The sequence below is a fragment of the Narcine bancroftii genome, chromosome 1 (assembly GCF_036971445.1).
Source record: "Narcine bancroftii isolate sNarBan1 chromosome 1, sNarBan1.hap1, whole genome shotgun sequence".
In the NCBI taxonomy this organism is placed as follows: domain Eukaryota; kingdom Metazoa; phylum Chordata; class Chondrichthyes; order Torpediniformes; family Narcinidae; genus Narcine; species Narcine bancroftii.
Genome location: NC_091469.1, coordinates 371,689,460 through 371,712,582, shown reverse-complemented (window position 1 = coordinate 371,712,582; position 23,123 = coordinate 371,689,460). Strand labels below are relative to the sequence as shown.

General features: G+C 40.7%; 1 protein-coding gene across 3 annotated transcripts in view; it reads right to left on the bottom strand.

Annotated features, from left to right (window-relative positions):
• The window catches only part of ctnnal1 (catenin (cadherin-associated protein), alpha-like 1), a 353,327-nt gene that overhangs the window by 34,964 nt on the left and 295,240 nt on the right, over positions 1-23,123 (bottom strand). For all 3 annotated transcript variants that reach the window (XM_069913288.1, XM_069913286.1, XM_069913287.1), the window contains 3 exons: positions 9,182-9,268; positions 8,356-8,514; positions 1,370-1,462 (listed from right to left, as the gene is read on the bottom strand). In XM_069913288.1, coding sequence (XP_069769389.1) covers positions 1,370-1,462; positions 8,356-8,514; positions 9,182-9,268 — 339 coding nt within the window. The remainder of the gene's footprint in view (positions 1-1,369; positions 1,463-8,355; positions 8,515-9,181; positions 9,269-23,123) is intronic.

Here is a 23,123-nt window from a genome sequence, read left to right as displayed (position 1 = left end):
TCTCCATCCCGGCCCGACCTGCTGCTTCTTGTGCTGCCGACACTCCCACGCCTGACAGTGCTCCCAACTCCACAGCTGGTGTCCTCGCTGAGCATCTTTCTGGGCTAGCCTCCTGCAGGCTGCCCTCCATCACCTCTTCCCATGCGCTCTCCTCCCGATGGAATCCTTGTTTAGGTGCCAGCGTTGCGGCTGTCGCCATCTTCTGGCTCTGGATAGGCCCGCCCAGCTTCACCCTCTCTGTCACAAGGTAAGCTTTTGTCACCTTCTCCTCTTGCTAGCTTTGTTTTTTCCCCATGCTTTTATCTCTTTACAATTCTATAAATGATCCTGTCTTTCTTTTGTGGGTTCCTACGGGGGGGGGAGGGGTAATTTCTACAATTTAACATCTTTTAATCTTCCTACGGGGAGCTCGCCAACCTTGCTATGGCTCTACTGCTGCCATTTGGTCCTCCTCCAGTAAGTTCTTTCTAATTGATGTTCCACACAGTTGATTTTGGTACTCCTCAGGTTTGAGCAATGTCTCTTACTGTTATATTCTTGTTTTTCAGTCTCATAATGGCTTCTTTGATTTTCAGTGGCACAAACTCTAGTCCTCGTGCAGAAAGACGGCAACTACAGACTCCAAAGGTGATCAAAAGCTTAGAAGCAAACCTAGCTCTCTGTAATTTCTACATGGCCAAACCAAAATGTATATAAATAACCTTTAATAAAATCTGGAATGTGCACTTAATCACACGTGAATTGTTTGATTACAAATTTAAAACTGTGAAGTCCAGGAGCAAATAAAGGAAAAAAGTGTATTTTTCCCAAATGTTATATGTTGTACGTATAAAGCTTCAAATAACAGTCTAAAAAAATCTTCTGACTGATCAGAAAATATATAAATCCATGTTCTCAAATTAAACACCATGGACATCAGAATTGCATTCTTCTATTCCACTTGAGAAAATAACATAATTTATGTAATAAGTAACAATTAAAAAAAAAATATGGAGCCCATATTTGCAACACATTGGTTTAAACATTTGAAGGACTCTCTGGAAGCCCATCCTGTTGGTAACTCCAGTTCCATTATTATTAGTATTGAGACTTTGTATTTCTTTATGACATTCTCCTAACATTTTTCTTTTTCTTTTCTTTGATATTTTAGGGGAGCGTTGGTGGGTGGTGGGCTGAAAGGGAGGGAGGGAGGAAGGGGTTTATATATATACATACACACACTCACCACATATGTACTTAATTTTTTTCTTTACTTTCATTGAATATTTATACATGGATGTGGGTTTAAAATTCTTAAATAAAAATGTTTAAACAAAAACATCATGCACATCACCCAAACTTATTTAAATCATAACTAAGCAGTCCATACCTGTGGGCCAATGACCCGAAATGTTTCTTCTGCATGTAAACAAGTAATTTCCAAGGGTTCAGTTCCAGAAATGTGTCTCAATAATCGGGAAGTCTGCATGGATTCATTTGGGAAATGGGGAAGGGGTGGGGAAAAGAAAGTACACCGTCAAAGAAATTCCTGTCTGAATATTTCCACAAGTGTCAAAAAATACAGCTCAGGTGCCAGCTAACCACAACTGAAGCAGTCGGCATGTTCTGCTAGATTCATTAAGATTAATAGTTAAACATCCTCCACATTAACCTTTGGACTTTTTCCACACATCAATGTTTCAAATTTAATGCCAATAGCATCACATCACTGAAGTGGCATGTTAGAATTCACAATTTCAATCCTATTATTTAAATGCATTTTCTTTCTTTGGCTTGGCTTCGCGGACGAAGATTTATGGAGGGGGTAAATGTCCACGTCTGCTGCAGGCTCGTTGGTGGCTGACAAGTCCGATGCGGGACAGGCAGACACGGTTGCAGGGGAAAATTGGTGGGTTGGGGTTGGGTGTTGGGTTTTTCCTCCTTTGCCTTTTGTCAGTGAGGTGCATTTAATAAGCATTGTATTAATTGGCTGGCACCAGAATGACAGAAGTACTGTATGCCAATTGATTAAAAACCCAATGGGTTCATTTTCAACCAGAAGAGTAAACCACTGGCCATCGTCTGCCTGACCAAATACTTAATTCTTAACATCCTCTGAAGTTAGTTAGCAAGAAGCTAAGTTGTGGACGTAACTGCTTTTGACATTACATGCATCCTTGAGAATGAGGCCCACATCCTGAAAAATTTAATTCATTTCAAAAGGATCAGGAGCAAAACACTTTTGGGTTTGGGTCCCTGCTGTTTTGAATTTGGGGAATTATGTCAAAAAAAATACATTTAGTGCTTAAGATTGTAATGTTGCCTAGCTACATCTCTCTTCTAATTCCTCCCCTCTGTACTGCTCAACATTTCTTTCTCTGTCTCGTTATCAAATGAGAGCCCCACACCCACAACTTTCCACCCAATTCATATTCTCTCTTCACCTACTTAGTGTACCTTGAAAAAGTGGATTTATAGAGTAACAGATAAAATGACAGGATCTGACTCAGTAATTTATATACACATTAGAAGTAAACTGACAAAGCCAGGGAGTACTTCAAGCGCACAAGGTCAGGGAGTACTTCAAGCACACAAGGTCAGGGAGTACTTCAAGCGCACAAGGTCAGGGAGTACTTCAAGCGCACAAGGTCAGGGAGTACTTCAAGCGCACAAGGCCAGGGCGGTTTTGTTCTGCGCAAGGCCAGGGAGTTTTTCTTCTGTGCAAGGGCAGGGAGAATTACAACCACACAAGATCAGGGATTACTTTAACTGCTGGTGCCAGGGATAAAGATTTGAAATTTAAGTCTCTTGTTGTATCATTGGGGTGGGGAGGTCTTGTGAAGTAGTGAGATGCAAAGCACTGCTTTTCATGAGTCAACATTGGAAGAAGAAAGAACAAAGGAGATCTCTAGAACTCTGTACACCACTCTGCAACAGGATCCTTTATTTTCTCATTGGAAGACCACAGTCAGTATGAATTGGAAACAACATCTCCTCCTCACTGACCATCACACAGGCGCACCCCAAGGATGTGTGCTGAGCCCACTTCTCTACTCTCGAGGCACAATTCCAATGCCATCTACAAGTTTGCCAATGACACCTCAGTTGTCGGCAGAATCACAAACAGCAATGAGGAAGCGTCCAGGAGGGAGATAGATCAGCTAGTTGACCTGTGTAACAACAACAACTTTGTGCTCAATGCCAGCAAAACCAAGTAGATGATTGTGGACTTCAGGAGGAAGTCAGAGGAACATGACCCAGTCCTCCTCGAGGGCTCAGTAGTGGAAAGGTTCAAGAATTTCAAATTCCTGGATGTCAACATCTCCGAAGATCTGTCCTGGAGCCTCCATGTTAATGCCTTAACAAAGAAGGACCACCAATGGCTATACTTTGTGAGGGGTCTGAGGAGGTTTGGTATGTCACTGAAGACTCTCGTAAACTTCCACAGGAGAGCGTTCTGGCTGGTTGACCCCCACTACCCAGTCCATGCGCTCTGCACTCTGCTATCATCAGGGAAAATGTACTAGAGCCTAAGACGAGCACTCATTGGCACAAGGACAGCTTCATCCCCGCTGTCATCAGATTCCTGAATAATCAATGAGCCTAAGATACTACTTGACTTTTCGTCCACTATTATTATTATATTTATTTTTTATAGAAATGTCATTAAAATGGTTATAATATGTATGTTTTTACTATGATGCAGCCACAAAACACCGAAATTAATGACTTGTTAACAATAAATCATGATTCTAAAATGCAGAACACATGGAGGAAGGCAACACATGCACAATTATAGGTAGAAATTACAAAAAAAATGATCATGAACGAAAGGTAGGGCAAGGCTACCAAAGTTGAACAATGTAATGCATACCCACCATGTGTATTGCCCAAGTACAAAAGACGAAGAGTTCAAGGACAATCAAGATTCACTATATTTAAGACAATTCAAATGCTTTTTAAAATCCTTTGTAGCTGCCAAAATGAAAGGCTTTGAATGTTTTGTTATTATTTTCTGATGTGTCACGTTCAACTAAATGTTCACCATGGTCCCACCCATTCAGAGTGAAGCAAATATACTGAAATATGTTAATTTGGAATGGATTTTGAATGAACATAAAATGAATTAAATAATATTTCCATGCCAACTATTTTTATACAGGTACACGATCCTTTATCCGGACATCTAAAGTCCGGAAAGCTCCAAAATCCAGCAAGTGGGGACCGGTGGTCGGGGAAGGCGGCCGAGGGGCCGGCGGTCGGGGGAGACTGCCGAGCAGCTGAGGGACTGGCGGTTGGGGGTGACGTCCGGGCGGCCGAAGGACCACGGTCAGAGGAGACTGCCGGGCGGCCGAGGGACCAGTGGTCAGGGGAGACGGCCGGGTGATTGGGGGAGGCTGTCGGGGAGACTGCCGAGGGAGACTGCTGGGCGGCCAAGGGACTGGCGGTTGGGGGTGACGTCCGGGAGGCCAAGGGACCGCAGTCGGGGGGAGGCGGCCGAGGGACCATGGTTGGGGGGGAGGCGGCCAAGGGAGACTACCGGGCAGTCGGGGGTGATGTCTGGGCAGCCGAGGGACCAGCAATCGGGGGGAGGCAGCCGGGCGGCCAAGTGACCATGGTCGGGGGAGGCAGTCAGGCAACTGGAAGGAGATGGGGGTGGATAAGGCAGCACAATTTGGTGGTCTATCCGAAATTCAGAACACACTGTCCGCCAAGGGTTCTGAATAAAGGATCGTGTACCTGTACGAATTATTTCAAAACATGCATAGAGTCAGTTTGACAATGCAGAAACAGGAGTTTCAGTTCAGGTCCATGGTGTCTATCTTGTCTAACCAAGCTCGTCCCACTTGCCTACTTTTGTATTCATGTACTTGTATTCATTTTGAATGTTTCAATTGTACCCACCTCCACCACTTCTTCTGACAATGTGTTCCATGTGCCTTACACTTTCTGTGAAAAAAGGCAACCCTCAGGTCCCTTTTTAAATCTTTACCCTCTCACCTTAAATATATAGACTCCAGTTTTACACTCCCTTACCCTGGGAAGTAGACTATGACCCTCATGAATGTATACATCTCTACAAGGTCATCTCTCAGGCACCTACTCTCTAAAGGGAAATATATGTCAGCCTCTCCTTATACTTCAAGCCCCCTCAGTCCTGGCAATATCCTTATCTTTTCTGCACCCTTTGCAGCTTAATAACATCCTTTCCTATCAATGGGCAACCAGGATTGCACACTATATTCCCAATATGGTCTCACCTACATAGTGTCCAGTTGGAACATGACTCCCAACTCTTGTATCCATTGCCCTTACTGGTGAAAGCAAACATGCTGAACATCTTCTTCACTACCCTGTCTACCTGTGTTGGCCCTTTCAGGTAATTATGTAATTATGTACCTTACTAAAATGCACCACCTCACACTTATCGGATTAAAATCCCATCTGCCATTCCTTGGCTCACTTCCCCAATTGATCTCGATCAGCAGTTTTCAAACGTTTTCTTTCCACTCACATCTTAAGTAATCCCTATGCTATAGATACTCTGTGATTAGTAAGGGATTGCTTAAGGTGGTCGCTTAAGGTGGTATAAGTGTGGGAAGGGAAGTTAAGAATCACTGCTCTAGACCCAATTGTTACTGAAATATTTTACTTGAGAAAAATTGTCATTGGTCCTTTGGAGTTGTGAAACGGTGCATGTAACGAGTCAATTAAGTACGATTAAAACAGTGGTTTTTTAACTTTTTCTTATTACTCACACCCTCTCTCACTCTCTCACTGCCCTCACTAGCTCATATACTCCATCTCACACCCACACACTCACACACAGACATTTTGCTGTAAGGAAAATCTCAAAAATGTAAACATGAGACAAAGTTGAAGAGTGAAGTTCCAATTTCACATGGTCAGCGTGGTTATCACAATGCCATTACACAGCACCAGCAAACCTGGTTCAAATCTGCCACTGTTGGTAAAGAGTTTGTGCATTCTGCCCATCACCCCATAGGTTTCCTCCTTGTGCTCCAGTTTCCTCCCAGATTCAGATTTTGATTCATTGTCAGAGTACAGACATGATCTTTTTCCTGCGGGCGCGGCAGAATTACTGCTTATTGGCAGTGCAAAAAAAAAAGACTCAATGTACATATGTAAATTAATAAAGAAATGTAAACAAACTGACTGCAATACAGAGAAAAAAGTCAATAATGTGCAAAAGATTCTTAAATAAGCCCCTGGTTGAGCTTGTTGTTGAGGCGTCCGATGATGGAGGGTCAGTAGATCAATTGGTGTGGTGAATGTATTTAGGTGGTGCAGATTCATGGGCTGGAAGGGCCTGTGACCTTGTGAGTCGAGGTACAGCGAGAAGTTTTGTTTTATGTGCTATCCAGCAACTCTATCTACACACAAGTACAGTACAATAAAACATAGTCCAGAGAGTAGAGTTACAAGAGTTCTTGTGGTCTTAGCTGTAGCAACAGTGTACCACATAGTAATGCATTCTGACAGGATACCCTTGATGGTGCACTTGCAGAAGTTGAGGGATGCTGAGGACAAATTTCCTTAGGCTTCTGAGAAAATAGAGCCATTGCTGCACCTTCTTTGTCATCACTGATGTAGTTGGTCCATTACAGGCCATTGGAAATATTTACTCCTTACAACTTAAAGCTGTCAACTATCTCTACATCAGCACCTTTGATACAGACATAGAAATGAACCCGACTCCCCCTCCTGAGGTAAAAGACTCACTCTTTTGCTTTGCTGACATTAAGGGAGGTTGTTGTTCTATCACCAAATTACAAAGCCCTCAAAGTCCTTTCTGCATTCCAGCTCATTATTTGAGATCTGGCCTACAATGGTTGCATCATCAACAGATTTATAGATGGAGTTCGAGGCAGACAGCCATGAGTGTAGACTAGGAAGTACAGGAACTAGACTAGGGGATTGAGTTTACATCCACGTGGGGTGATCATGAAGGAGGTGCTGTTGCCAATCCTCACTGCTTGTGATCTTCTGGACAGGGTATCAAAGATCCAATTGTAGAGAGGGGTTGCTGAGACGGTCCCAGAGTTCATGGCTGAATTTGTTTGGGATGATGGTGTTGAAGGCAGAGCTGCAGTCAATAAATAGTAATCTGACATAGTTATCCTTGTTGTCCAGGTGTTCCAGGGCTAAGTGGGGGTGTGGGTGGGGGTGGGGGATGCCTTAGACCTGTTGGGTTAGGAGGCGAATTGAAGTCGGTCAAGGCTGGCTGGAGAAATGGATATGAGCCATGACCAGCCCCTTGAAGCACTCCACAATGGTGGATGACAGAACCGATGGGTGGAAGTCATCAAGGTCTGTTCTTATACAAAAGTGCTAGAGAAACTCACTGGTTACACAGCACCAATAGGAAATAAAAGGAAACCATGTTTTAGCTCTGAGCACTTCATCAAGAAATGAGCAAAAAGCAGACAGGTGTCTACATGAAAAGCTGGGGGGAAGAGAGTGAGAGGAAGGGAGCACAGGCCAACAAGTAGAAGATCATAGGTAGATATGTTTGAGAGGGTAGAAGAGGAAAAGGCTGAGAAGGATAGGGAAGGGGGTAGCTCTCTGAATGGAGAGAGAAGGGGATGGGGAGCTGGAAGGAAATAGAAGGATAGGGAAAGAGAGAGACTCAGGGAAGAGTGGTGGGGGGTGGGGGGTGGGGGGGTGGATAACCAAAACCAGATGTCACTGTTAATACAATCTGTTTGGAGAGTGGCCAGATGGAATATCAGGTGTTGTTCCTCCAATTTGTAGGTAACCTTGGTTGGCAGTGCATGGAGCTATGGGGTGAGAAAGGTGTGTAAAATTAAAATAGTTGGCCACTGGGAGGTCCCTGTTATTGCAGCAGATAGGGCGAAGGTGCTCAACCAAACCATCTCCTATTCTGCATTCAGAATCTCTGATGTCGAGGCTCCATCTAGAGCATCAGATGCAGCAGATGACTCCTGCAGATTCACAAGTATCTCCAAGTATCATCCCACAATTAATTTATCCATCCCAAGAAACCTATCTGGTCCAGATACACTCACAAAATTCTCTGGCATATTCCTAAGTAACACCCAAAAACACTAAATCACCATAATTCCTGCAAATGTTTGACCACTCACCGTGGAAGAGGGATAATACCAGCACCTCCCAGAAACCTTAGCCCTGGTTTCAAAAATTGCATCAGTTCCTCAAAGGAAATAAATGCTATTACTATATAATTCAAAAAATGAATGGATGTTGGAGGAAACATGGCATTTCTAGAAGCAGAAACCAGAGTTTAGAGGCTAGGATCTACAATACATTCCAAAGGTTTATTCCATGTGCACACTCAGTACTTTCAGAAAACAAAAATGTTTCAATCCCCACCTCAGAAAGCTGTTCCTTTTGTTCAGACAGTTTGCTGGTACCTTCAGCTAGTGCCTCCAAATTTTCTTCAACCCCAGAAGCCTTCAATGCTTTGAGGACAACGTGGTCCATGTAACACTTTAAAAGCTCCCCTGCAGACTCCACAACAGTATTTTGAAGCTGAGGAATAAATCCAGAAGAATTAACAAAAAAATCATCGGACACAGGTTGAGCAAAATAAAGAACAAAATCTTATTTTAATTATTCTTTTTAGACTTTCAGCTATTTTCAAACGATCGACTGCTAATATCAGGCTTCAAATCAATTCTTTCCCAACGTAAACAATGTAAACTCTCAGCGATCTTATCAGGATGGTGTTCCAGTGACTAGTGAGCTGTCAAGTCTGACTCTCCAGCCAGAGTTTCTAGATTCGATGATACATACACACACATTCAGGCCTTCTGTTTAAACAGCCAAGTGTCACCATTTACACTATCACAATTCCACAAGCAATGTTAAATTGCTGCATGCAGCTCACTTAGAAGAAGGAAAATTACGTGATGTTCAGCTATTCAGGAAATAATTGTAATTTTCTTTTCTTAAATCCATCTGGTTAAAAGCAAAATAGTAAGTTTAAAAATCAGGAATCCCGCTCATTCACGTTCCTTTTACTTTGGTTTATCAGCTTGACCTCTGATAAGTTTAGCAATGTGAACAAAAATTGCTACTGGCATTTTCAACCACCATGAAATATGGTCTCAGATTACATCTTACATCCTGGGTTTAACAGAAGAACCGATTACTGCTCCTATTGGTTTCAGCTTACTTCAAATGATTTATCACTTACCTCTCTCCTCAATTCACTCATACACTGTCTTGTCTTAATAATGGCCAGCTCCATATCTTCTGTGGCTTCTTTGGCTTTCAGTAATTGCTGTTACAAGAGAACAGGACACGATGAAAGAATGTCAAACCTAAACCACTTTTCTGTACAAATCGTAAGGAGCAACCTAACATTGAGCTGAAAGCTCAATGCTCTCAGTGTTCTAATGATGTCGAAATAAAGTTATCACAAGGGCTGTAAATTTCCACTTAATACTTAATAGACTCTAATTCACTGATAACTCAGCACGTTCAATCCAAAAGTACTTTGCTTCGTTAACAAAATAGTTTTATTTCTTTAAACTGTGCTTCTTCTTTAACAAACTGCAAAATGAACAAGGGGACGAGGTCCTGTAAAATGAGTTTGAAGAATTTGGTGCTAATTTAGAGGATAAGACTTCCAGGATTGGGAGCTCAGAATTACTACCCATGCTGGTGCCAGTGACATTAGAAACAGGATGATACAGCTGAGAAGTGTGGTAGACGAGGGATCTGGAAATACAGATGCATAATTCCCTGAAAGTCATGTTATAGGTAGATTGGATCATAAAGAGAGCCTCTGATACACTGGCCTTCATAAATCAAGTATTGAGTACAGTAGATCGATTGTTATGCTGAAGTAAAAGATACTAGCAGGCTAAATTTAGAGTATTGTGTACAGTTTTGGTCTCCTACTTATAGGAAAGATATTAATAAAGTTGAAAGAATGCAGAAAAAAATGACAAGAATCATATGTTGACTTGAGGAGCTGAGGACTTTGTTCTCGGAGTGTCAGTGAATGAGGAGATATTTGATTAAGGTTTAGAAAATTATGGGGGTATAGATAGGGTAAATGCAAACCAATTTTTGCTACTGATGTTGAGTGAAAAAAGAACTAGTGACATGGGCTAAGGGTGAAAGGTAAAATATTAAAGGGGAACATTACAGGGAACCTCTTCATTAGAGGGTGGTGAGAGTGTAGAACGAGCTGTCTGCAGAAGTGATGGAAACTGATTTGATTTTGACATTTAAGCAAAATTTGGATATGTACATAGACTGGAGGGATATTGTCTGGGTGCAGGTCTATGAACTAGGCAGAATAAATAGTTCAGCATTGACTAGATGGGGCGAAGGATCTATGTGTATACAAGGTTCTTGACTCCATAGAAGAGTAGACTGTAATTTAGTTCTTTACATAATGAAACTACTTTCCCCCACCCCCCACCTTTCCCACTTAGCTGAATTGATATGCCTACTCAGATGGAATAATTACTTGAACACAAAATAAGTTAAGAAACAAATTAATGATAGATTTACAGTGAGGCAAATGTAGCATTTCGGTACAAGTCAGAAGTGAGCAAGGAATTGAAACATTTTGATCCTTGCATTTATGAGAAGAGTTCAAAGGAAATGGAAGAGCAAATGAATCTGGTGTAAATTTTTCCAAGGAAAAAAAATAACAGGACAAGTCATTTGATTCCCTTGGTTCCTAGTGAACCTATGGACAACCGTTGGACAGAGGAGACTGCACATGCCAAATGCAAATGGAAATCTGCTGGAGAAATTCAAGCTGCTGAGTTCCTCCATCAGATTGTTTTCAACCCTCTCCACTAACTCGTTGAATATCATTTGACGACCAAAGCTTAAAAAGGGATGAAATGCAGTTTGGGTAGGGATTAAAAGCATCTCTGCTGTCCACATGGTTTCTTCAGGATATGGTTGCCACACAGATGAAAAGAAATTAACAAGAATTAATTTACTCATCAAGGACACAATTGTACTGACCATCCCATAAAGATGTGAAACAAAAATTTTGCCTTCACAATATTGTCTTATTTTATATGGTGTGACATTTCTGCTGTTTAAGTTGCATAAAGAATAAAACTGGAAGCTCAGAATGAGACACTGACAAGTCTACTCATAGAATTGCATAGCACCTCAAATTTTAAAGTGTATGGATAATGGCATAGACTTCAATGGATTCTATTTACACACAAAGGTTATATTTCCGATTGAAGTCTTAAATGACACTGTGAAAAACTATCAACCCATTATTCCTGGTCCCCCAGGAAGAGTTACTGAATACTGACTGGTGCCCAGCTTGTATATTCGAAGCATGTCTGCAAGGACCAATTATGTCTGCAATTAGTATTTTAATCCACTTGGTACCAGTCAGTGCATTAAATTATAGAACATAGAGCATAAAGCTCAATGCAGGCCCTTCGGCCCTCAATGTTGTGCAGTCCCATATATTCCTCCAAAAAAAGTACTAAACCCTCCCTACCCCATAGCCCTCTATTTTTCTTTCATCCATGTGTCTGTCTTTCTTTCATCCATGTGTCTGTCTAACAGTCTCTTAAATGCCTCCAATATTTTAGCCTCCACCACCATCCCCAGCAAGGCATTCCAGGCACCTATAATTCTCTGTGCAAAAAAACCTTACCCCTGATGCCTCTCCTAGACCTCCCTCCCTTAACTTTGTACATAGGTTCTCTGGTGTTTGCTGATTCTGCCTTGGGAAACAGGTGCTGGTTGCCCACCTCATCTATGCCTCTCATAATCTTGTAGACCTCTATCGAGTCTCCTCTCATCCTTCTATGAGCATAATTAGATGGGATAACGTCCCTCCATCTGAGCAACACCACCCGCCTAGCCATAAGAGAAATAAAAGCTAATGCATTCAGCTCAGATGCAATTAAAGTTATGTCATTAAAGTAGTCCATTGAGCTTACATGTCCAAAGTCAAACTATCTCGTTTTTATGCGGATGTTTCTCCACATTGTGATAAATGCATCAATGGAGATGCCTCATTAATTCATATGTTCTGGACAAGTCAAAGTCTTGAGAAATATGGGAACAAAGTATTTCAAACTTTCTCTGCACTTTTTAAAGTTAACTGCTTTATTTAGTATTGTTGGAGAGAGTGGCATAATGTTAATGGCATCTGAGCTGAATGCATTAGCTTTTATTTCTCTTATGGTTAGGCGGGTGGTGTTGCTCAGATGGAGGGACGTTACCCCACATAATTATGCTCAATGGCTATGTGACGCTATGTTTAAACTTAGAGAAGATTAGATGCTCAATTTCCAATTTGAATTCAAATTTTCAAACACTGTGAGGGCCATTTTTGAATTACTTTTATAATCTTTGATTGTCATGAAGATAGAACTGTTGATTAATGAGGTAATTTATCACTCTGTTAAGAATTCTGTCTTCCATTTTTTGGCCAAACAGCTTCTTTCTTGGTAGTGGGTTTAGATTTTTTTAAAATAACAAAATAATAAAATCTCAACAATATAATCTGATTAAAATGTGGGGTACCTTGGTGATATGATATGATTTAAGTATAATGTATCTTTTTGACTTTTAACATATGTTCTTATGTACTCTGTATTTTTGGATGTAAAATTTCAATGTTAATAAAAAAAATTTCTCAAAAATATACATAGTAACATTTTAAATATACAATATTTGAAACTTTTTATTACAAACACAACAAACAAAACAAGAAAACAGTCCCTCCCTCCCTCCTACAGATCTGTTCATTGTCAGAGCTTGCATATATTTTAAGTATATAGAGTACAATTGGAGACTATGTTTTTGTACATGTTAATAAAAATATTGAAAAATAAATTGTAGGAGAGTGTGGTGGGCACATAAAGAAGAGGTATTAACCAAGTTGAAAATTACATTCAAAGTTTCTTCAGAAAAGCTGTAGGTGCTGTTCCCAGGCTTTTTAAATTTTATCTGCATGGAACCTCTCTTATTCCCACAACATATCATAAATGTTAGATATTGAACCATTATAGTAAGGTTGTACATTAAAAATTACATCAAATTAAATTCTTATCAGTCCTCTTAGGAGACGTAATAAAATCATCTGTAGAATACAAAAAAAAGTGAGTATTTGGTAGATTTAACTGAAAATGGTTCAAAGGATGCGAGGCTCCCCTCGACAAATAAATCTTTAAAACATTTCATGCCCAATATATACCATTCTTTAAAAGTTACATCATCATGGAAGGTTTAAAGAAATAGTTAGAAAAGATAGGACTAGAAGGAGAAAATCTCATTAAACCAAATGTTTTCTAATTTGTCTTTTTTTCTTTGGCTTGGCTTCGCGGACGAAGATTTATGGAGGGGGTAAAAAGTCCACGTCAGCTGCAGGCTCGTTTGTGGCTGACAAGTCCGATGCGGGACAGGCAGACACGATTGCAGCGGTTGCAAGGGAAAATTGGTTGGTTGGGGTTGGGTGTTGGGTTTTTCCTCCTTTGCCTTTTGTCAGTGAGGTGGGCTCTGCGGTCTTCTTCAAAGGAGGTTGCTGCCCGCCAAACTGTGAGGCGCCAAGATGCACGGTTTGAGGCGATATCAGCCCACTGGCGGTGGTCAATGTGGCAGGCACCAAGAGATTTCTTTAGGCAGTCCTTGTACCTTTTCTTTGGTGCACCTCTGTCACGGTGGCCAGTGGAGAGCTCGCCATATAACACGATCTTGGGAAGGCGATGGTCCTCCATTCTGGAGACGTGACCCATCCAGCACAGCTGGATCTTCAGCAGCGTGGACTCGATGCTGTCGACCTCTGCCATCTCGAGTACTTCGACGTTAGGGGTGTAAGCGCTCCAATGGATGTTGAGGATGGAGCGGAGACAATGCTGGTGGAAGCGTTCTAGGAGCCGTAGGTGGTGCCGGTAGAGGACCCATGATTCGGAGCCGAACAGGAGTGTGGGTATGACAACGGCTCTGTATACGCTTATCTTTGTGAGGTTTTTCAGTTGGTTGTTTTTCCAGACTCTTTTGTGTAGTCTTCCAAAGGCGCTATTTGCCTTGGCGAGTCTGTTGTCTATCTCATTGTCGATCCTTGCATCTGATGAAATGGTGCAGCCGAGATAGGTAAACTGGTTGACCGTTTTGAGTTTTGTGTGCCCGATGGAGATGTGGGGGGGGCTGGTAGTCATGGTGGGGAGCTGGCTGATGGAGGACCTCAGTTTTCTTCAGGCTGACTTCCAGGCCAAACATTTTGGCAGTTTCCGCAAAGCAGGACGTCAAGCGCTGAAGAGCTGGCTCTGAATGGGCAACTAAAGCGGCATCATCTGCAAAGAGTAGTTCACAGACAAGTTTCTCTTGTGTCTTGGTGTGAGCTTGCAGGCGCCTCAGATTGAAGAGACTGCCATCCGTGCGGTACCGGATGTAAACAGCGTCTTCATTGTTTGGGTCTTTCATGGCTTGGTTCAGCATCATGCTGAAGAAGATTGAAAAGAGGGTTGGTGCGAGAACACAGCCTTGCTTCACGCCATTGTTAATGGAGACCATCCTCAACCGATGGTCAGAACACTTCCAATCTCTTTTCAGTGCCAACCGCTCAGTCCAAGATTCCGCCCTGCTCCAGCTCCCTCAACAGCCCCTAAGGCTAGAGCTGGATGAGGTTCCCACCCTGGATGAGACATATAAGGCAATCGAACAACTGAAAAGTGGCAAAGCAGCAGGTATGGATGGAATCCCCCCAGAAGTCTGGAAGGCTGGCGGCAAAACTCTGCATGCTAAACTGCATGAGTTTTTCAAGCTTTCTTGGGACCAAGGTAAACTGCCTCAGGATCTTCGTGATGCCACCATCATCACCCTGTACAAAAACAAAGGCGAGAAATCAGACTGCTCAAACTACAGGGGAATCACGTTGCTCTCCATTGCAGGCAAAATCTTCGCTAGGATTCTACTAAATAGAATAATACCTAGTCTCGCCGAGAATATTCTCCCAGAATCACAGTGCGGCTTTCGCGCAAACAGAGGAACCACTGACATGGTCTTTGCCCTCAGACAGCTCCAAGAAAAGTGCAGAGAACAAAACAAAGGACTCTACATCACCTTTGTTGACCTCACCAAAGCCTTCGACACCGTGAGCAGGAAAGGGCTTTGGCAAATACTAGAGCGCATCGGATGTCCCCCAAAGTTCCTCAACATGATTATCCAACTGCACGAAAACCAACAAGGTCGGGTCAGATACAGCAATGAGCTCTCCGAACCCTTCTCCATTTCTAATTTGTATCCAGTTGCTTAAAGTATTTTTAACCACCAAATTATTAATTTATTTAAAGATCTATGAAGTGAAGATCCAAGAAGAGAGATGAGACAAAATTTTGTAATAAAATTAGATTCCAAAGAGACCCATATTGGACAATCTTCATGGTTAATATAGTATAAGCAGAACATAAGGTTTCATAAATTGACCACCAATAATAAAGGAAGGGAGCGCCCAATTGGATAATGCCCCTTTCACGTGTTTGATTAAGGTGAGAAAATTTTCTCTGAATAAGTTTTTATAGTTTTTAATAATTGTTACATCTAAATAGGGAAATTGATTACTTACAATTTTAAAAGGAAGGTATTATTTATCTGTGCCAAATTATTCAAAGGAAAAAGTTCACTCTTAAAAAGATTTAATTCATAACCTGCAAATTAACTGAAATGACAAATTAAAAAAAGCATAGAAGGTAATGAGGAATGAAGATTAGAAACAAAAAGCAATAAATAATCAGCATAAAGTAAAATTTTGTGGACTACATTCAACAGCCTTCAGCTCCATCCACAACTCCTCCAACCTTCGTGTCATCCGCAAACTTACTCACCCATCCTTCTGCCTCTTCATCCAGGTCATTTATAAAAATCACAAAGACAGGGGTCCCAGAATAGATCCCTGCGGCAATCCACTAGCCACCAATTTCCATACAGAATACTTTCCTTCCACTACTACTCTCTACTTTCTTCCTACAAGCCATTTTTTTAATCCACACAGCCAAGGCTCCACTAATCCTGTACCTCATAACTGTCTGGATTTCTTTTTTAAACTTTATTTATTCATTCAAAATACAGATAATAAGTAACATATATAACAATAAACAAAGCATGAACGTTATATTTTATATATATTAAAAAAAGAAAGAAAAAAAGGAAAGAACCCACCCCCCTCTTTCAGTTAACTCTCCTAAGGAGAGCTATAAAGAAAAGAGAAAAAAAATAAAGAAGAGTAAAGCATACATATTAAAATCTAGTCAATATAAATTAAAATGTAAATATTTTGAATATAACAACCAGCTATTAATAAAAAAAACTATAGTTAACCACGAAACGTAATTTTTTCCATTATTAAACAATATTTCATCTCATTATGCCATCTATTAATATCAATCATATTCGTATCTTTCCATGTACTAGCAATACATTTTTTCGCTACAGATAACACTAAATACACAAGAACAAATTGAAATTTATCTAGTCCTAAACCGCATGGAAAAAAATTCCAACAGCGTTACCACATCTAAAACACAAATCTGATTCCTAAAGACCATATTTTTCAATTTTTCAGGTGTTAAATATAATTGATGTAAAAAATTATAATTAATCATCGCATAACATGCATTTATCAATCTAGTTACACTATCATAACAAATATCTGAGCAATCATCCTTGGAAAAAATAAAACTAATATCAACTTCCCATTTACCTTTAAATTTATCCCAACCCTTTTTATCCATACCATCCTGTAATATTCGTTACATAAATGAAATATAACCCTTCTCTGGTACCCTCATAAAAAAAGTCTCAAATTTAGTCATTTCAGGTAAAATCATATCTCTACCGAACGCATGTTTTACCAAAGATCGAACTTGATAAAAATACGCTTACGCTTAATCGGACTGTTTAAACCCTGAACATTAAAAGTAGCAAACTTCAACTTTGACATATCCACTAATATTACTAAAAACTAATATCAATATATAAAGACTCAGATCAACGTAAATAGGCCCTCCAATAGGAGAAAAATAAACCACAAATTAAAGTCTAAATAAAATTAAAATTAAAAAAAAATAAAAAGAAAACTTCCCCCCCAAAAAAAACTACCAAAAGGTAGTAATCCCTAAACAAAAGTTGGGTGTGGATCACCCACCAGTGGCTGATGACTAGTAGAACATAGAGCAAATTTCTCCCTCCCCAGCCAAACAAAGAAAAACAACAAGATATCATAATGACATAAAAAGAAAGCAAAAATAAAAAAGTTCTTCTATTCATCCGAGAGATTCCAGATTCGGCGACCCCATTTCAAGGAAACAGACTCTTTCCATTCCCATTTCTCCCATTTCGGCCGTTTCTTCCATTTCCAGAACAACCAGATTTTTCTTTAGGAGACAATGGTGGACTACATCTTTGTCCTCTTATATCTGGCAACAAATCAGCAAAACTCATTGCTTCACACTCATTCCCAAAAAACCGAGATTGAAAGTCTCCACAAAACACCTTCAACACTGCCGGATAGCGAAAAGTAGACTTATAACCTTTATGCCACAAAACTTCTTTAACTGGATTAAATCGACGCCGATGCTGAATAACCTCTTGACTCAAATCAGGATTTAAAAAAACTCTACTATTCTGAATCATTAACGGGGCTTGTCATTGTCTCGCGTTTTGCACTGCTAAACAAAGTATCATTTCTCTGTCCAAATAATTCAAACATCGAATTATCACGGGTCTCGGTGGTTGACCAGGCAGAGGTCTTCTTCTTAAGGCTCTATGAGCTCTTTCCAATACCAGACCTCCAGAGAAAAATTCCTGCCCCAGTATTTGTGGAATCCATTTGGTAAAAAAACGAAGAGGATCTTGTTCTTCCACACCTTCTGGCAAACCAACAATCTTCACATTATTCCTTATACTTTGATTCTCCAAATAATCTACTTTCCTCTCTAACTCCCTCTCACGTTCTCACAGTTCTTTAACGGATTTTTCCACCTCCAACACTTTTTCTGTATTAGAAGCCATTTGTTGTTGACATTTCAAAAAAGCAGCCTGAAATTGTTTAAAATCCTCACAAGATGCTTCCACACGTATTTTAACTGTATCCAGTTCCAAACTGAGCCTCTGAGACATTTCATTCAGCATAGGCTGAATGATAAGGCTTAGCTGTTTACATTGTAATTCAGAAAAGCTCAGCCCTGCTTTCTCTTGCATAGTGGCAGAACCAGGTAACTGCAGCTCCTGCTGCATCTCAACAACAGCCAGTTTAACAGTTTTAATGCGGGTCTGGACTCCCAGCGACGGCACCCCGACTTCCTCAGGGGGCTGATGCTGTTCTCCCCCCGCAACCCGTTGTTGCTTCAAAAACTCACAAGAAAGACCAAAATATTCAGATTGGAGAATATCCTGGGGTATTTCAAGCAATGGAGTTGTCTTCTTGCATGCCCCCTCCGTTAAAGTCGGCAGGCTGCCAGGATCGGGATCCACATCGGGGGCACATGCACCTTCCTCCTGAGAATGGGTAATTCCAGCGATGTCCTTCTCCTGGTGAGTAGTAGTCATTTTTTCAGCTCCCACAGGCAATCTCTGTGGTTTAGGCTTGAAAGAAGGCAAACCTGAAGTTGTAGCAGACTATTTAGGCCCTAAATCTTCAACACTCCGAAAATGTAGTTTCTTCTGTACTTGAGGTTTAATCTTTTTACCATAACAATTCCTTGATACTTTAAACTATGTTTTAAAAAACTTAAACCTGAAAACAAAGAGTTAAAAACGGGTTCTTAAAAGTCTGGCCAGAGAGGTTGAGATTACATGTCTAGACTCTACGTCATCTTGCCACGCCCCTATAACTGTCTGGATGAGTCTCTCATGGGGGACCTTGTCAAATGCCTTGCTAAAATCCATGTAGACCACATCTACCACCCTATCCTAATCAATTTATTTTGTTACCACCTCAATAAACTCAATTAGACTCGTGAGGCACGACCTTCCCTTCACAAAGCCATGCTGTCTATCCTTGAGTAGACTGTACTTCTCCAAATCCTCATAGATCCTATCCTTAAGAATCATCTCCATTAGTTTGCACACCACTGATGTAAGACTCACCGATCTATAATTCCCAAGATTCTCCACATTACCTTTTTTAAATAAGGCGACTACATTTGCCATTCTCCAATCCTCCGGCACATCCCCTGCAGCCAAAGATAATTCAAAGATCATAGCGATTGCCCCAGCTATCTCTTCTCTCACTTCCCATAGCAGCCTGGCGTATATTGCTTCCAGCCCCGGGGACTTATCAATCTTGATGTTTTTAAGAAGATCCATAACTTCCACTTCCTTAAACTCCACATTGCCAGCACACAAGCCTGTTCAATTTCAACCTCACTGTGATCAGGTTTCTTTTCACTTATGAATACTGGCGCCAAGTATTCATTTAGGACCTCCCCAACCTCCTCCACCTCCAGGCACATGTTACCTCCTTTATCCTTTAGCGTCCCCACCTTCATTCTCATCATCCTTCTGTTCTTCACATATGCATAGAACATGTTGGGGTTCTCCTTAATTCTATATGCCAAGGCCTTTCTTAAGCTCCTTCCTGGCTACCATATGCTTCTCATGAGCCCTTCCTGGTTCCTGCTTCCTATATCTAATGTATGATTCCTTCTTCCTCTTGACTAGTTGCCTGACCTGTTTCGTCAGCCATGGTTCCCTTTTCTTACCATTTTTTCCTTGTCCCAATGGGACAAATCTATCTTGAACCCTGCACAAGTGGTCCCTAAACTTCCTCCACATAACATCTCTGCTTTCAACCTTAAACATCTGTTTCCAATATACTCTTGCTAGTCCCTGCCTCATCACTTCATAATTATCCCCTCCCCACTTAAGGACTTTCCCATTTTGACCGTTTTTATCCTTTTCTATAGCTACGCTAAAGCTCAGAGAGTTGTGGTCACTCTCACCAAAATACTCCCCCACCAAGAGGTCCACCACCTGTCCAGGTTCATTCCTCAGAACCAGATCCAGTTAGAGTAAAAGTCCTAAATTCCAGACTGCTCTGGGATTGGGTCAGTCCGGATTTTCAGGCAATCCTTTTAAAATTTAAATTTAAGGAGGAATAAAGAGATGAACAAGTAAATTTTGAAAGTTTATTTATTAGCAAATACAGCATACTTAATTTTCAAAATGAGCAGTTTTAAAGAAAAATATAATCAACACCTGACAAAAATGTAAACAAATTTTTTCACTACAAAAGTATGTATTGCTGGAAATTAAGTTTAAAAATGAACATTGTAAAAGAAAAATACAATATACAAATGAATTTCTTTGTGAAAAGATTACCTGTATGAACCATGGTCACTTGTTGCTGCTGTGCATCTGTGGCGCTTACACATGAATACATGCACAGAAAAGCCAACTAAATTTTAAAAGTTTGAGAGTGCGGATTCTCAGGTATTCCCAATTTCTGGACTTTTACTGTCCTCAAATCAGAACAAATAAAGAGCAAATCAAATTGGCTTCCATCTCCTGAGGCCTGTAATGACTATTGACCACCACATCCCATGGTTCATTTCTTCACAAATTGATCATCGTTTTCAGAAATAACTCATGAAATATTCAGAAATATAAAACAAATAGAGCATAATTTCCTGGGAGTTGCAAACTAAATGTGCACAGTGTTGTCCTATGCACTAAAGCCACTCCTTACCGTCAGCTGATTCCCCCAGTGAGTAGACTGCATTAAACTGGCTGGTGAAGCATGAAATGGTGCAGGGTTTCTAATTGTAAACCTCACAGAAATGCTTTGACAGCCAGCAAGGTCATGCCCCCAAGTTGAACTAGCTCTTAAGGAAATTGGTTAATTGTTGAATTTATTAACATTCAAAAATCATTAAATGTTAAACAAAAGAATTAAATGTTTTAAAATTATTTTTTAAATCTTGTCTGAAACACTTAAAATCACTAGAGAAAGCAAAATCAATTAAAATAAACATACTGTAACTCAAATTAAAGTGTAGATTACCAGAAATTTGCCTTTTTCCCACTTAGGTATTCTCTCCTTTGAAATGAATGGAGTTGTCGAATTGAATTGAATCTGGCGAAGATTCAGCAGTCAAAACTGTTGCATTTACTGCAGGGAAACTCTCCAGTGTTTTGCCCATGGTTTCCACAAGAAGTCTTATGTCTAGTATGACTTACACGTTTGTGCGGACATTTAACGATCCAAAACTTTTCAATTATGTTCAGATTTTGGGAATTGCACATAGAACTTTTGGTATCTTCTTAACCATCATCCTGTATAGACTCCTCGAGATGTTCCAATCATCTCATATCTCATTCTTCTAAATTCCACAGCTCATTGCCCAGTAGAAATTAATTAGAATTTATTGTCATGAAATCCCCAAACTTGAGATACATTGTTTATGATCTGGAAACACTAGAGAAATTAAGAAATATGACCTGTTCTTTCAAACTGGAGGATCGAACTAGTAAACTATTGAGTGGTTTTAACTTGCTGACAGAAGTGAGCCAGACTGTAGCAAACTATGGAGCAGATCGCTGGAGATGCACGTGAGAGCGTTGGAAGCACTGTGCGAGAAGAACAATAGCATAGCGGTTAGCTTGATTCTGTTATAGCACCAGTGATTGGAACGGGGGTTTGAATCCCACGGTGTCTGTAAAGAATTAGTATGTTCTCCCGGTGTCTGCATGGGTTTTCCCTGGAGGCTCCAGTTTTCTCCTATCGTTTGAAACATACCAGTGGTTGTAGGTTAACAGGCTTGTGGCCCGTGCTGTACATATATATAAAAAAAATTCTTTCTTTATACCAAGTCCGAATGTAATTGGTAATGTACAGCATTCCAACTTGCAAGTCCTTGCCTTTATTATGTTTTGTTCTGCCCAAAACCACTTCTACATCCTGATTTCCTGAACTTTCTTCATTGACTATTGTTATGAGCCCAGAGGACCCATAAACCCAGCAGCAATAGATATTCACCAAGACAAATGGTTTCTTAAACAAAAGTTGCTTTTAATTATCTTTAACTTATCACTATTAACATACTTTACCTAACTTAACTTCCTTCTAATTCTAAGCGCATGTGTATGTAATGTGTGTGTAAGTTCAGAAAAGTTTGTGGATTCACAGTCCAATCTCACTTCTCATTCCTCCAGGTTCACTGGTTGCAGTGCACAGAATTTAACATGCATAAAGTTCACAAGGCTTTGGTGCTCTAAAAGGTAAATGGTTGCTGCTCAGGAAAGTTCTTGTTGGTTTTCGGAGAGAGATGTTTTGTTCTAGGACATCCACAACTGATGTCACCTCAGTGTCTTGCTGACGGAACTTGCCCCATCTGGGTTCTCCAGATAATATCCTCTTTCTTTCAGGTCACCAGAGTTCCTTTTTGTTTCTTTTATTCCAAGTGAAACACTAGACAGCCAGTCCTCTCCTCTTGCATGAACCACAAGGGCTTCGACCAAGCTGTCTTCCAAAAGCTTGCCAGCTTGTCCTGCTTCAGTCCCAGAAACTTCTGCTGGCTGACACTGTCAAGCGATCTCTGCTTCTCTCTCTCACACACACACACACAAAGCCTGTTTGACTCTCTCTGCTTGCAAAACCACATGACCCTCTTACAACAGCAAAACTCTCCTGCAGACAACAGCAGCTCCAGCCTGTACTTTCATCTGTTGACTTGATAAACAACAATCCATTAGTGACATCTCTGGAGCACTCTTCAAATCTCTTGCAAAAAGGTGTGAGAAGCCACTATGTCTCCAGTATTTCAAATAAGATCTGTTTTAAAGTGTTTGCATGTGACCTACTCTAACAAACATTTCCCAATTTATCTCCCAAAAACATTTCTATATACTCTGTCACACTATGCCCATCACTAATTAATAGATTCCCTCCTCCATCTGTTCCTCAGTTTGCCTTGTGCTGCTCCCAAGGTGCCCCTTTGCACTGCTCAACAAATCAGATTTGATTTCACTTGCAGCAGGTGGACTGATGACAATGGGATCAAATAAGCTTGTCTCTTCTGATGGTTCAACTGCTGCAGACCTATTTTATCAGGTAGGACTTGACAAGCTCAGTCAGTGATGCTGCACTGGTGCGATCTTGCTGATGGACATTGAAGTCCCCCAGCCACAGTACA